This window comes from Anomaloglossus baeobatrachus, chromosome 5 (assembly GCF_048569485.1).
Source record: "Anomaloglossus baeobatrachus isolate aAnoBae1 chromosome 5, aAnoBae1.hap1, whole genome shotgun sequence".
Taxonomy (NCBI): domain Eukaryota; kingdom Metazoa; phylum Chordata; class Amphibia; order Anura; family Aromobatidae; genus Anomaloglossus; species Anomaloglossus baeobatrachus.
Genome location: NC_134357.1, coordinates 595,356,934 through 595,369,784, shown reverse-complemented (window position 1 = coordinate 595,369,784; position 12,851 = coordinate 595,356,934). Strand labels below are relative to the sequence as shown.

The 12,851-nt window shown below is 64.8% G+C and overlaps 1 protein-coding gene across 1 annotated transcript; it reads right to left on the bottom strand.

Annotated features, from left to right (window-relative positions):
- Positions 1-1,355: 1,355 nt before the first annotated feature.
- Positions 1,356-9,854, bottom strand: KPNA2 (karyopherin subunit alpha 2). The gene is given in 14 exon segments (XM_075348023.1): positions 1,356-1,673; positions 1,675-1,746; positions 1,827-1,976; positions 2,063-2,209; positions 2,211-2,246; positions 2,652-2,876; positions 2,921-2,929; positions 3,007-3,270; positions 3,356-3,450; positions 3,528-3,796; positions 3,876-3,964; positions 5,735-5,875; positions 5,963-6,070; positions 9,785-9,854. Coding segments are annotated over 13 exon segments (1,587 nt in total). The 5' UTR covers positions 6,032-6,070; positions 9,785-9,854; the 3' UTR covers positions 1,356-1,652.
- Positions 9,855-12,851: the final 2,997 nt, after the last annotated feature.

Here is a 12,851-nt window from a genome sequence, read left to right as displayed (position 1 = left end):
GGAACCGCATGCGGGGTTTTTTTTTATATTTACAGACTTAAAATCGGTATGTGGTCCTTCTCAAATTTTGATACCCAGCCATGATAAAGCCGAACATTTGGGGACTGCTATTCTCAGACTGGGGAGTTCCATTGTTATTGGGACCCCTAGGCTAAGAATAGCAGCCTACAGCCACCCTGGAATTATCGCATCCATTAGATGCGGGCGAAGCGCCGGGCTTGTTGCTTCTTCCCAATTGCCCTGGTGAAGTGAAAATCAAAGTTTACCGTAATCCACATGACAGTCCTGGCTCTGCTACATCCAAGCCTGGAGACACTGAAAACATGTCAGCTCTCTCCTCTCCTGACAAGGACCCGGCTGGCAACAGTGATGTCACTCAGTTCACCGGAAGTCATACCTGGGTTCCCATGGTGTGACCTCCGGTGACCTGAAGCACTCTGGCCTGAAGTGCAGAGCTGTGCCCTACACCCTGCCAGCCCTTTTAACCCCTTCACGATCGGTCAATTTTGAGCTTTCCTAAAGTCTACGGGGAACAGATTGTGGTGCAGAATGAGTAGGAGCAGGTGCTACATACTCACCGCTCGGCTGTCACACTGCTCCCGAGCAGGCCGCTCATTAGGCTCATTTCTTATTCACCGCTACCCTGCTCACTGGCATCTGTGATTGGTTGCAAGCTGAGTGACAGCACAGCTGATGCTCATTCTCTGCACTCACAGCAGGCGGTCATGTTCTATGGTCACTCCCTGTGAGACCTGAGGGGCTGTTTGGGGTATAATTGTGATTTTTGACTTATTCCAAATAAGGAATTTTTTTTTGGTCTTAGGATTTATTTACTTTCAATTACAGATTATTAATGACACCTCCCATTACTTATCTAGGGCTCAATATCAGCCCATAGCCGCCACTAACTCACTACCCAGATTGCCCTGGTGCAGTAGCCATCAGGATGAGCCAGGTAAAGTTCCAGGATTGTTGCAACAATTCTGGGCAGCTGCAGGCTGCTATTTTTAGGCTGGGGAGGGCCAATAAACATGGGCCTCCCCAGCCTTAGAATACCAGCCCCCAGCTGTTGGGCTTTTTCATGGCATGGTATCAAAATTTGGGTAGCTGCATGAGGATTTAAGAAGAGAGAAAAAAAAAAAAAAGTTAGCTGCATGTGGTTCCTCTTTGATACACAGCCAAGATAAACACATGGCTGGGGGCCGCAGCCATATGCTTTGTGCTGGGCATCACTTGATGCCAATTTTCCTGTTACATGTAGACCCACCCACTGGGTGGCTGCGATTTTTTACCTCCTGTATTATACTCCAGAGCTGCATTCACTATTCTGCTGCTACTTATCACACAACTCAGACTTTAGTAACAAAATGGTTTTATTTTTCACCTTTATTTTTACATTGTAAAGTTTAATTTTTTTCACCTCCCCTCACCCCAGATCTCAGCCCCCCCAGGGGGGGGGGGCAAGAGCCCAGTGAGGAGTCACACAGCCAGAAGATAGAAGGGCAGAATGAGGAGAACATAAAAATAGGAGACAGATATGAGGGGGGGGGCACAGAAATATGAAGAGGGGGCACAGAGATAAAACTATGTACAGAGACACAGATTCACAGTATGTACAGAGGAAAGTGCTGGCCGCGGGGGCCACTAAGTGCTCAGAAGTTGAAGGTGGTGTGGGGTGCCGGTGCCCAGCGGGAAGCTGTAGGTGTCGGCGGTGACTTCTGGGGCTAGCGCCTCATCCTCATCCTCCTGCAGGAGAAGAAAGGGTTAGCATCTGCCAGATCTTCTGCAGCAGCCCCCCCCATATAATCGACCACCACCGCTCTCACCTCTGCCGAGAAGTATTTCTCGATGATTGCAGCTGCCGCCCGGTACACCTGCTCGTTCTCATGGGACTGCAGCGCCTCGATCTGGTCCAGACCACCGCACTCCTCCACCATGAGGCACAGCTTCTCCGTCTCGCCCAGCTTCTCTGCAGCCTGGAGGACCATTGATGTGGGGGGGTGTTATAAGGACCCAATGTTATGGAAGGGAGGAATGCGGTAAGGGGAGGGGCACTGCTTACCGTGAAGATATTGCTGAAGGCGTCCAGGATGACCAGCACAGTCTTACTGTCTTTGGCAGAGAGCAGGGCGCTGAGTGGCTCAATCACACCAGACTGCACCAGGTAAATTATCTGCTCCATGGTGCCACCGCTTGTGTAGTTGGTCACCCGCCCAGATGGCTTCTTTCTGGGTCTTGTAGTCACCCTAAGAAAACAGCAGGGTCAGTTCTCATGACCTGGCCTGTTTAAGGTCACTGAGGGGCAGTGTGATGAGAAAGGGGTGCTGCAGGAGCCACCACCATCCCGAGGATGTCCACCAGGTAGGAGACAAGCCCATGGCACTGCAGCAGCCACCACACCTCCCAGACCCCCCTTCCTGAGGATGTCCACCAAGTAAAAGGCTGACCCCGTGGCACTGCAGCCACCACCATCCCTCCCTGAGGATGTCCACTGACTAGGAGACAAGCCCAAGACCTCTCCTAGAGGAAGCGCACACACATCCATCCAGACCCACCTTCTTGAGGTGGTCCACCAAGTAGAGGAATGAGCCCATGGTGCTGCAGCAGCCACCACCATCCCTCCCAGAGGAAGCACAGCAGCCAGACCCCACCTTCCTAAGGACGTCCACCAAGTAGGGCACGAGCCCGTGGCTGACCACCTCCTGGATCTGGTCCTGACGCCCGGCCGTGATGTTGGACAGGGTCCAGGCGGCTTCTTTCTGGATGTTGTTCTTGTGGTGGGTGAGAAGTTCGGAGAAGACTGCCAGGGCACCGGCCTCCAGGACCATCTGGGTCTGGTCATCAGTGCCCGTCACAATGTTACCCACTGTCCTGGGGTCTGGTCATCAGTGCCCGTCACAATGTTACCCACTGTCCTGAGGCATGGAGTCTGCAGGAGAGATGGCTCGTTACCTTATGGCACCTAATCCCACCCTGCATGATGCCAACATCACTGCCGGTACTCACCACGATGGTCAGCTCCTTGCACCCCAGCAGCTGCACCACCCTGCAGACCAACCCAGTTTGCACCACCACATCGATGCGGTCATTGGCGCCATCGGTGAGGTAGGAGATGGCCCAGCAGGTGTCAGCCAGGACCTCCTTATCATCATGGTGCATCAGTCTGACCAGTGTGGGCAGGACGAGCCGCACCGCGTCCAGGGGAGGCGCAGGGTTCTTGTTGCGGCACAGGTTGGACAGTGTCCAGGTGATGTTACGCAGGTACCCGGTCTACAGACAAAGGGGGGGGGGGGGTCAGAAGGGAGCAAGAGGGGAGGCGCTATTACTTATTGCAGGGTGGCAGATTCTGGCTTACCGGCAGAGTTGACAGGTCTGGGACGGCAAGCAGCGCCAACAGTGGTTCCACGACGCCATGTTTGATCACCAGGTCTCTGTAGGCAGAGCCATCACCTGCAGGAGGATGTAATGCATTATCTGCCCTGTGGAGGCGCTGTAGCAGGCGGTACAGAGGGTGGAGCATTGCTCACCTGCAATGTTGCCCAGGGCCCACACGGCCTGCTCGCTGATGTGTGGGTGCGGAGAGGCCAGCAGGGAGATGAAGGCTGGCACCGCACCACCATCCACCACCGCTTTGGTCTGGTCCGAGTTGCCGGATGCAATATTTGTCAGAGCCCATGATGCCTCGAACTGGATGGGACTGCAGTCCGTGCAGCCCAGGAAAGACACCAGCCTCGGGATGAGGCCAGCCTCAATGATGCGGTCAATAGGAGGTTCCCGCTCCCGGGACAGAAGCTTCCTGCAGATGGAGTACCAAGAGTCAGGACGATAGCCCATAGTCGGGGTTCTCACATGGGACCACCGCGATGTTCACTCACCTCGCAGCTTGTGTGGCCTGCAGCTGCACCTCGATGTCCGAGACGGACACTCCGCGGACAATCTCCTCCACCGTCCACTGAGACGAGGTCTAGAAGGAGGCAAGCAAGATGGATCAGTGTCCTGTAGCGCTAAGGAGGGCCACCGCCAGACATACCACCCAGAGAACCACCAGCCATACCCATCCCATGCATGCACCACCAGAAAGACCACCCCGCGGACGAACTCCTCCACCGTCCACTGAGACGAGGTCTAGGAGGCAAGCAAGATGGATCAGTGTCCTGCAGAGCTAAGGAGGGCCACCACCAGCCATACACACCCTCTGCATGCAGCATCAGCCCGCAGGAGCACCAGGAAGCCCACCCCACAGACGATCTCCACCGTCCACCAAAACAAGGTCTAGACGAAGCTGAGCAGATCAGTGGAGAGCCACCACCAGCCATATCCATCCTGCACAAGCACCGCCACCCTGCAGGAGCACCAGAAAGCCCACCCTGCAGATGATATTCTCCAATGTCCACTTAGACTAGGTCTAGGTAAAGCCAAGATGGATCAGTGTCCTGCGGAGCGAGCGTCTACCCCGCAGGAGAGCCACTGCCAGCCTTACCCCAAACACATGCACCGCCAGCCCACAGGAGCACCAGAAAGCCCACCCTGCAGACGATCTCCTCCAATGAGATGAGGTCCAGAAGAGGTTGAGCAATACAGGTCAGTGTCCTGCAGAGCGAAGGAGCGCCACTGCCAGCCATACCCCTCGGAGAACCACCGCCAGCCATACCTACCCCTCAAGAGAACCAGAAACAACCCCCCCCGCCAGCCGAAGCCTACCAGCACGCAGGAGCACCAGAAGCCACCCACCCACCAGCCGAATCCTACCAGCACGCAGGAGCACCAGAAGCCACCCCCCACCAGCCGAAGCCTACCAGCACGCAGGCGCACCAGAAGCCACCCCTCACCAGCCGAAGCCTACCAGCACGCAGGAGCACCAGAAGCCACCCCTCACCAGCCGAAGCCTACCAGCACGCAGGAGCACCAGAAGCCACCCCTCGCCAGCCGAAGCCTACCAGCACGCAGGAGCACCAGAAGCCACCCCTCGCCAGCCGAAGCCTACCAGCACGCAGGAGCACCAGAAGCCACCCCTCGCCAGCCGAAGCCTACCAGCACGCAGGAGCACCAGAAGCCACCCCTCGCCAGCCGAAGCCTACCAGCACGCAGGAGCACCAGAAGCCACCCCTCGCCAGCCGAAGCCTACCAGCACGCAGGAGCACCAGAAGCCACCCTCGCCAGCCGAAGCCTACCAGCACGCAGGAGCACCAGAAGCCACCCCTCGCCAGCCGAAGCCTACCAGCACGCAGGAGCACCAGAAGCACCCCTCGCCAGCCGAAGCCTACCAGCACGCAGGAGCACCAGAAGCCACCCCTCGCCAGCCGAAGCCTACCAGCACGCAGGAGCACCAGAAGCCACCCCTCGCCAGCCGAAGCCTACCAGCACGCAGGAGCACCAGAAGCCACCCCTCGCCAGCCGAAGCCTACCAGCACGCAGGAGCACCAGAAGCCACCCCTCGCCAGCCGAAGCCTACCAGCACGCAGGAGCACCAGAAGCCACCCCTCGCCAGCCGAAGCCTACCAGCACGCAGGAGCACCAGAAGCCACCCCTCGCCAGCCGAAGCCTACCAGCACGCAGGAGCACCAGAAGCCACCCCTCGCCAGCCGAAGCCTACCAGCACGCAGGAGCACCAGAAGCCACCCCTCTAGCTGAAACAGCCCCACAAAGTGCCACTACCAGCCCACAGGAGCACCTATCACACAAGGTGGTCTCCATTTACCGCTGGAGATCACTAGACGTCCCGCCGGCCGCTCACCTGTCCGTTTTGGCTCTTCTCTTGCAGGGGGGACAGGGGCTCGTCTGGGAAGGAGCTGACGTTCCTCCTCTTCAGGAGCTGGTCGTCCTTCTTGGCCTTGCGGAGCTCCACATTCACCTCCACCCTCCGGCGCCGCATCTCCTGGAGAGGGAAAATGTCGTCATGGTCAAGCACACAGAAGCGCTGCAGACAATCACTACCCCCCCACCCCAGGCTGCTGCCACTCACCGAGGAGTCCTTGCCCTTGTTCTTGAAGCGGTTCAGGCGGGCAACAGCGGCGTTCTCATTGTTAGACATACTGACAGCACAGGGATAAAGCAGGATCAGCAACAGCACCTGCCAGGAGAGAGCGACGGTGAGGGGGGCACGGAGCAGAAAGGGGGTGAGGAAGGGGGGGGGCACAGAGCAGAAAAGGAATGAGAAGGGGGGGGGGGGGGACACAGCAGAAAGGGGGGGGGACAGCGCAGAAAGGGGGTGAAGGGGGGGCACAGCGCAGAAAGGAGATGAGAAGGGGGGCACACAGCAGAAAGAGGGGGAGGAAGGAGGGGGACAGAGCAGAAAGGGGGTGAGGAAGGGGGGGGGGGGGCGGCACCTGACACCACTGTAAAGGTAATTTGAAGGGGGGGCGACACAACTCACTCAGGGATATTGGCCACTGTATACAGAGATTGTGGGGGGTGTTAGAGTTACCCACAACAAGCCGCGACACTGAGGAGCCCCCCCTATATGGGCAGGTTAATACCGCGGCCCCCGCTGCTGACAGCTACGGTCAGGACAGGCCGTTACACAGGTCCCAGCACATCCGTCCACCGAGGAGCGGCCACCACCGCCGCACTGTGCGGGCTCCGCACCAGTCCCGCTGTACTCCTCCCCTCACTCCAGGGCAGCGCACCCATCCCCCGTTCCATTTACTCCCGATCGTCTCCCCGGGTACCTCTCCCCTCGCTCCCGGGCCCCGCACTCCCCCCGGGTACCTCTCCCCTCGCTCCCGGGCACGGCTGCACTCCCCCCGGGTACCTCTCCCCTCGCTCCCGGGCCCCGCACTCCCCCCGGGTACCTCTCCCCTCGCTCCCGGGCCCCGCACTCCCCCCGGGTACCTCTCCCCTCGCTCCCGGGCCCCGCACTCCCCCCGGGTACCTCTCCCCTCGCTCCCGGGCCCCGCACTCCCCCCGGGTACCTCTCCCCTCGCTCCCGGGCCCCGCACTCCCCCCGGGTACCTCTCCCCTCGCTCCCGGGCCCCGCACTCCCCCCGGGTACCTCTCCCCTCGCTCCCGGGCCCCGCACTCCCCCCGGGTACCTCTCCCCTCGCTCCCGGGCACGGCTGCACTCCCCCCGGGTACCTCTCCCCTCGCTCCCGGGCCCCGCACTCCCCCCGGGTACCTCTCCCCTCGCTCCCGGGCCCCGCACTCCCCCCGGGTACCTCTCCCCTCGCTCCCGGGCCCCGCACTCCCCCCGGGTACCTCTCCCCTCGCCCCGCACTCCCCCCGGGTACCTCTCCCCTCGCTCCCGGGCCCCGCACTCCCCCCGGGTACCTCTCCCCTCGCTCCCGGGCCCCGCACTCCCCCCGGGTACCTCTCCCCTCGCTCCCGGGCCCCGCACTCCCCCCGGGTACCTCTCCCCTCGCTCCCGGGCCCCGCACTCCCCCCGGGTACCTCTCCCCTCGCTCCCGGGCCCCGCACTCCCCCCGGGTACCTCTCCCCTCGCTCCCGGCCCCGCACTCCCCCCGGGTACCTCTCCCCTCGCTCCCGGGCCCCGCACTCCCCCCGGGTACCTCTCCCCTCGCTCCCGGGCCCCGCACTCCCCCCGGGTACCTCTCCCCTCGCTCCCGGGCCCCGCACTCCCCCCGGGTACCTCTCCCCTCGCTCCCGGGCCCCGCACTCCCCCCGGGTACCTCTCCCCTCGCTCCCGGGCCCCGCACTCCCCCCGGGTACCTCTCCCCTCGCTCCCGGGCCCCGCACTCCCCCCGGGTACCTCTCCCCTCGCTCCCGGGCCCCGCACTCCCCCCGGGTACCTCTCCCCTCGCTCCCGGGCCCCGCACTCCCCCCGGGTACCTCTCCCCTCGCTCCCGGGCCCCGCACTCCCCCCGGGTACCTCTCCCCCCGCTCCCGGGCCCCGCACTCCCCCCGGGTACCTCTCCCCTCGCTCCCGGGCCCGGGCCCCGCACTCCCCCCGCTCCCGGGCCCCGCACTCCCCCCGGGTACCTCTCCCCTCGCTCCCGGGCCCCGCACTCCCCCCGGGTACCTCTCCCCTCGCTCCCGGGCCCCGCACTCCCCCCGGGTACCTCTCCCCCCGCTCCCGGGCCCCGCACTCCCCCCGGGTACCTCTCCCCCCGCTCCCGGGCCCCGCACTCCCCCCGGGTACCTCTCCCCTCGCTCCCGGGCCCGGGCCCCGCACTCCCCCCGCTCCCGGGCCCCGCACTCCCCCCGGGTACCTCTCCCCTCGCTCCCGGGCCCGGGCCCCGCACTCCCCCCGGGTACCTCTCCCCTCGCTCCCGGGCCCCGCACTCCCCCCGGGTACCTCTCCCCTCGCTCCCGGGCACGGCTGCACTCCCCCCGGGTACCTCTCCCCTCGCTCCCGGGCCCCGCACTCCCCCCGGGTACCTCTCCCCTCGCTCCCGGGCCCCGCACTCCCCCCGGGTACCTCTCCCCTCGCTCCCGGGCCCCGCACTCCCCCCGGGTACCTCTCCCCTCGCTCCCGGGCCCCGCACTCCCCCCGGGTACCTCTCCCCTCGCTCCCGGGCCCCGCACTCCCCCCGGGTACCTCTCCCCCCCGCTCCCGGGCCCCGCACTCCCCCCGGGTACCTCTCCCCTCGCTCCCGGCCCGGGCCCCGCACTCCCCCCGCTCCCGGGCCCCGCACTCCCCCCGGGTACCTCTCCCCTCGCTCCCGGGCCCGGGCCCCGCACTCCCCCCGGGTACCTCTCCCCTCGCTCCCGGGCCCCGCACTCCCCCCGGGTACCTCTCCCCTCGCTCCCGGGCACGGCTGCACTCCCCCCGGGTACCTCTCCCCTCGCTCCCGGGCCCCGCACTCCCCCCGACTCCCCCCGGGTACCTCTCCCCTCGCTCCCGGGCCCCCCGCACTCCCCCCGGGTACCTCTCCCCTCGCTCCCGGGCCCCGCACTCCCCCCCGGGTACCTCTCCCCTCGCCCCGCACTCCCCCCGGGTACCTCTCCCCTCGCTCCCGGGCCCCCGCACTCCCCCCGGGGTACCTCTCCCCCTCGCTCCCGGGCCCCGCACTCCCCCCGGGGGTACCTTCTCCCCTCGCTCCCGGGCCCCCGCACTCCCCCCCGGGTACCTCTCCCCTCGCCCCGCACTCCCCCCGGGTACCTCTCCCCTCGCTCCCGGCACCTCCCCCCCGGGGTACCTCTCCCCTCGCTCCCGGCCCCGCACCTCCCCCCCGGGTACCTCTCCCCTCGCTCCCGGGCCCCGCACTCCCCCCGGGTACCTCTCCCCTCGCTCCCGGGCCCCGCACTCCCCCCCGGGTACCTCTCCCCCTCGCTCCCGGGCCCCGCACTCCCCCCGGGTACCTCTCCCCCTCGCTCCCGGGCCCCGCACTCCCCCCCGGGGTACCCTCTCCCCCCTCGCTCCCGGCCCCGCACTCCCCCCGGGTACCTCTCCCCCCGCTCCCGGGCCCCGCACTCCCCCCGGGTACCTCTCCCCTCGCTCCGGCCCCGCACTCCCCCGGGTACCTCTCCCCCCGCTCCCGGGCCCCGCACTCCCCCCGGGTACCTCTCCCCCCGCTCCCCGGCCCCGCACTCCCCCCGGGTACCTCTCCCCGCCGCTCCCGGGCCCCGCACTCCCCCCGGGTACCTCTCCCCTCGCTCCCGGGCCCCGCACTCCCCCCCCGGGTACCTCTCCCCTCGCTCCCGGGCCCCGCACTCCCCCCGGGTACCTCTCCCCGCCGCTCCCGGGCCCCGCACTCCCCCCGGGTACCTCTCCCCCTCGCTCCCGGGCCCCGCACTCCCCCCGGGTACCTCTCCCCTCGCTCCCCGGCCCCGCACTCCCCCCCGGGTTACCTCTCCCCTCGCTCCCGGGCCCCGCACATGCTCTCACCTCGCTTCCTCAGCCCGGACTGTAACGTGGTCCCGACTGCCGGGAGTTTAAATGTCCGGCGGAGCTGTGCGCTGATTGGTCAGTTCGTGGAACATCGGCGCTCTCATTGGTGCGTTCAAAAGAAGCCGGCTCCGGTCCCGCGAGATTAACCTGCTGCGTACCGGCTCCCAGTGCAGCTCAGAGCGCAACAGTTGTCAGGACTCCAGAAAAGAATCGGCCGCAGCAGAAACAGAGGCTGTGTATATGCATGGGGGGAGCAGAGGCTGTGTATATGCATGGGGGGAGCAGAGGCTGTGTATATGCAGGGGGGGAGCAGAGGCTGTGTGTGGTGCAGGGGGGGAGCAGAGGCTGTGTGTGTGCAGGGGGGAGCAGAGGCTGTGTGTGTGCAGGGGGGGGAGCAGAGGCTGTGTGTGTGCAGGGGGGGAGCAGAGGCTGTGTGTGTGCAGGGGGGGAGCAGAGGCTGTGTGTATGCAGGGGGGGAGCAGAGGCTGTGTGTGTGCAGGGGGGGAGCAGAGGCTGTGTATATGCAGGGGGGAGCAGAGGCTGTGTATATGCAGGGGGGGAGCAGAGGCTGTGTGTGTGTGCAGGGGGGGGAGCAGAGGCTGTGTGTGTGCAGGGGGAGAGCAGAGGCTGTGTGTGTGCAGGGGGGGAGCAGAGGCTGTGTATATGCAGGGGGGAGCAGAGGCTGTGTATATGCAGGGGGGAGCAGAGGCTGTGTATATGCAGGGGGGGAGCAGAGGCTGTGTATATGCAGGGGGGGAGCAGAGGCTGTGTGTGTGCAGGGGGGAGCAGAGGCTGTGTGTGTGCAGGGGGGAGCAGAGGCTGTGTGTGTGTGCAGGGGGGGAGCAGAGGCTGTGTGTGTGCAGGGGGGAGAGCAGAGGCTGTGTGTGTGCAGGGGGGAGCAGAGGCTGTGTGTGTGCAGGGGGGAGAGCAGAGGCTGTGTATATGCATGGGGGGAGCAGAGGCTGTGTATATGCATGGGGGGAGCAGAGGCTGTGTATATGCAGGGGGGGAGCAGAGGCTGTGTGTGTGCAGGGGGGGAGCAGAGGCTGTGTGTATGCAGGGGGGGAGCAGAGGCTGTGTGTGTGCAGGGGGGGAGCAGAGGCTGTGTATATGCAGGGGGGAGCAGAGGCTGTGTATATGCAGGGGGGGAGCAGAGGCTGTGTGTGTGTGCAGGGGGGGGAGCAGAGGCTGTGTGTGTGCAGGGGGAGAGCAGAGGCTGTGTGTGTGCAGGGGGGGAGCAGAGGCTGTGTATATGCAGGGGGGAGCAGAGGCTGTGTATATGCAGGGGGGAGCAGAGGCTGTGTATATGCAGGGGGGGAGCAGAGGCTGTGTATATGCAGGGGGGGAGCAGAGGCTGTGTGTGTGCAGGGGGGAGCAGAGGCTGTGTGTGTGCAGGGGGGAGCAGAGGCTGTGTGTGTGCAGGGGGAGAGCAGAGGCTGTGTGTGTGCAGGGGGGGAGCAGAGGCTGTGTGTGTGCAGGGGGGAGAGCAGAGGCTGTGTGTGTGCAGGGGGGAGCAGAGGCTGTGTGTGTGCAGGGGGGAGAGCAGAGGCTGTGTGTGTGCAGGGGGAGAGCAGAGGCTGTGTGTGTGCAGGGGGGGAGCAGAGGCTGTGTGTGTGCAGGGGAGAGCAGAGGCTGTGTGTGTACAGGGGGGAGCAGAGGCTGTGTGTGTGCAGGGGGGAGCAGAGGCTGTGTGTGCAGGGGGGAGCAGAGGCTGTGTGTGTGCAGGGGGAGAGCAGAGGCTGTGTGTGTGCAGGGGGGAGAGCAGAGGCTGTGTGTGTGCAGGGGGAGAGCAGAGGCTGTGTGTGTGCAGGGGGGGAGCAGAGGCTGTGTGTGTGCAGGGGGGAGAGCAGAGGCTGTGTGTATGCAGGGGGGAGCAGAGGCTGTGTGTGTGCAGGGGGAGAGCAGAGGCTGTGTGTGTGCAGGGGGGAGAGCAGAGGCTGTGTGTGTGCAGGGGGAGAGCAGAGGCTGTGTGTGTGCAGGGGGGGAGCAGAGGCTGTGTGTGTGCAGGGGGAGAGCAGAGGCTGTGTGTGTGCAGGGGGAGAGCAGAGGCTGTGTGTGTGCAGGGGGGGAGCAGAGGCTGTGTGTGTGCAGGGGGGAGCAGAGGCTGTGTGTGTGCAGGGGGGGAGCAGAGGCTGTGTGTGTGCAGGGGGGAGCAGAGGCTGTGTGTGTGCAGGGGGGAGCAGAGGCTGTGTGTATGCAGGGGGGGAGCAGAGGCTGTGTGTGTGCAGGGGGGAGAGCAGAGGCTGTGTGTATGCAGGGGGAGAGCAGAGGCTGTGTGTGTGCAGGGGGAGAGCAGAGGCTGTGTGTGTGCAGGGGGAGAGCAGAGGCTGTGTGTGTGCAGGGGGAGAGCAGAGGCTGTGTGTGTGTGCAGCGGGGGAGCAGAGGCTGTGTGTATGCAGGGGGAGAGCAGAGGCTGTGTGTGTGCAGGGGGAGAGCAGAGGCTGTGTGTGTGCAGGGGGGGAGCAGAGGCTGTGTGTGTGCAGGGGGGAGAGCAGAGGCTGTGTGTGTGCAGGGGGAGAGCAGAGGCTGTGTGTGCAGGGGGGAGAGCAGAGGCTGTGTGTGTGCAGGGGGGGAGCAGAGGCTGTGTGTGCAGGGGGGAGAGCAGAGGCTGTGTGTGTGCAGGGGGGGAGCAGAGGCTGTGTGTGTGCAGGGGGAGAGCAGAGGCTGTGTGTGTGCAGGGGGAGAGCAGAGGCTGTGTGTGTGCAGGGGGGGAGCAGAGGCTGTGTGTGTGCAGGGGGGGAGCAGAGGCTGTGTGTGTGCAGGGGGGAGAGCAGAGGCTGTGTGTGTGCAGGGGGGAGCAGAGGCTGTGTGTGTGCAGGGGGAGAGCAGAGGCTGTGTGTGTGCAGGGGGGAGAGCAGAGGCTGTGTGTGTGCAGGGGGAGAGCAGAGGCTGTGTGTGTGCAGGGGGGGAGCAGAGGCTGTGTGTGTGCAGGGGAGAGCAGAGGCTGTGTGTGTGCAGGGGGAGAGCAGAGGCTGTGTGTGTGCAGGGGGGGAGCAGAGGCTGTGTGTGTGCAGGGGGGAGCAGAGGCTGTGTGTGTGCAGGGGGGGAGCAGAGGCTGTGTGTG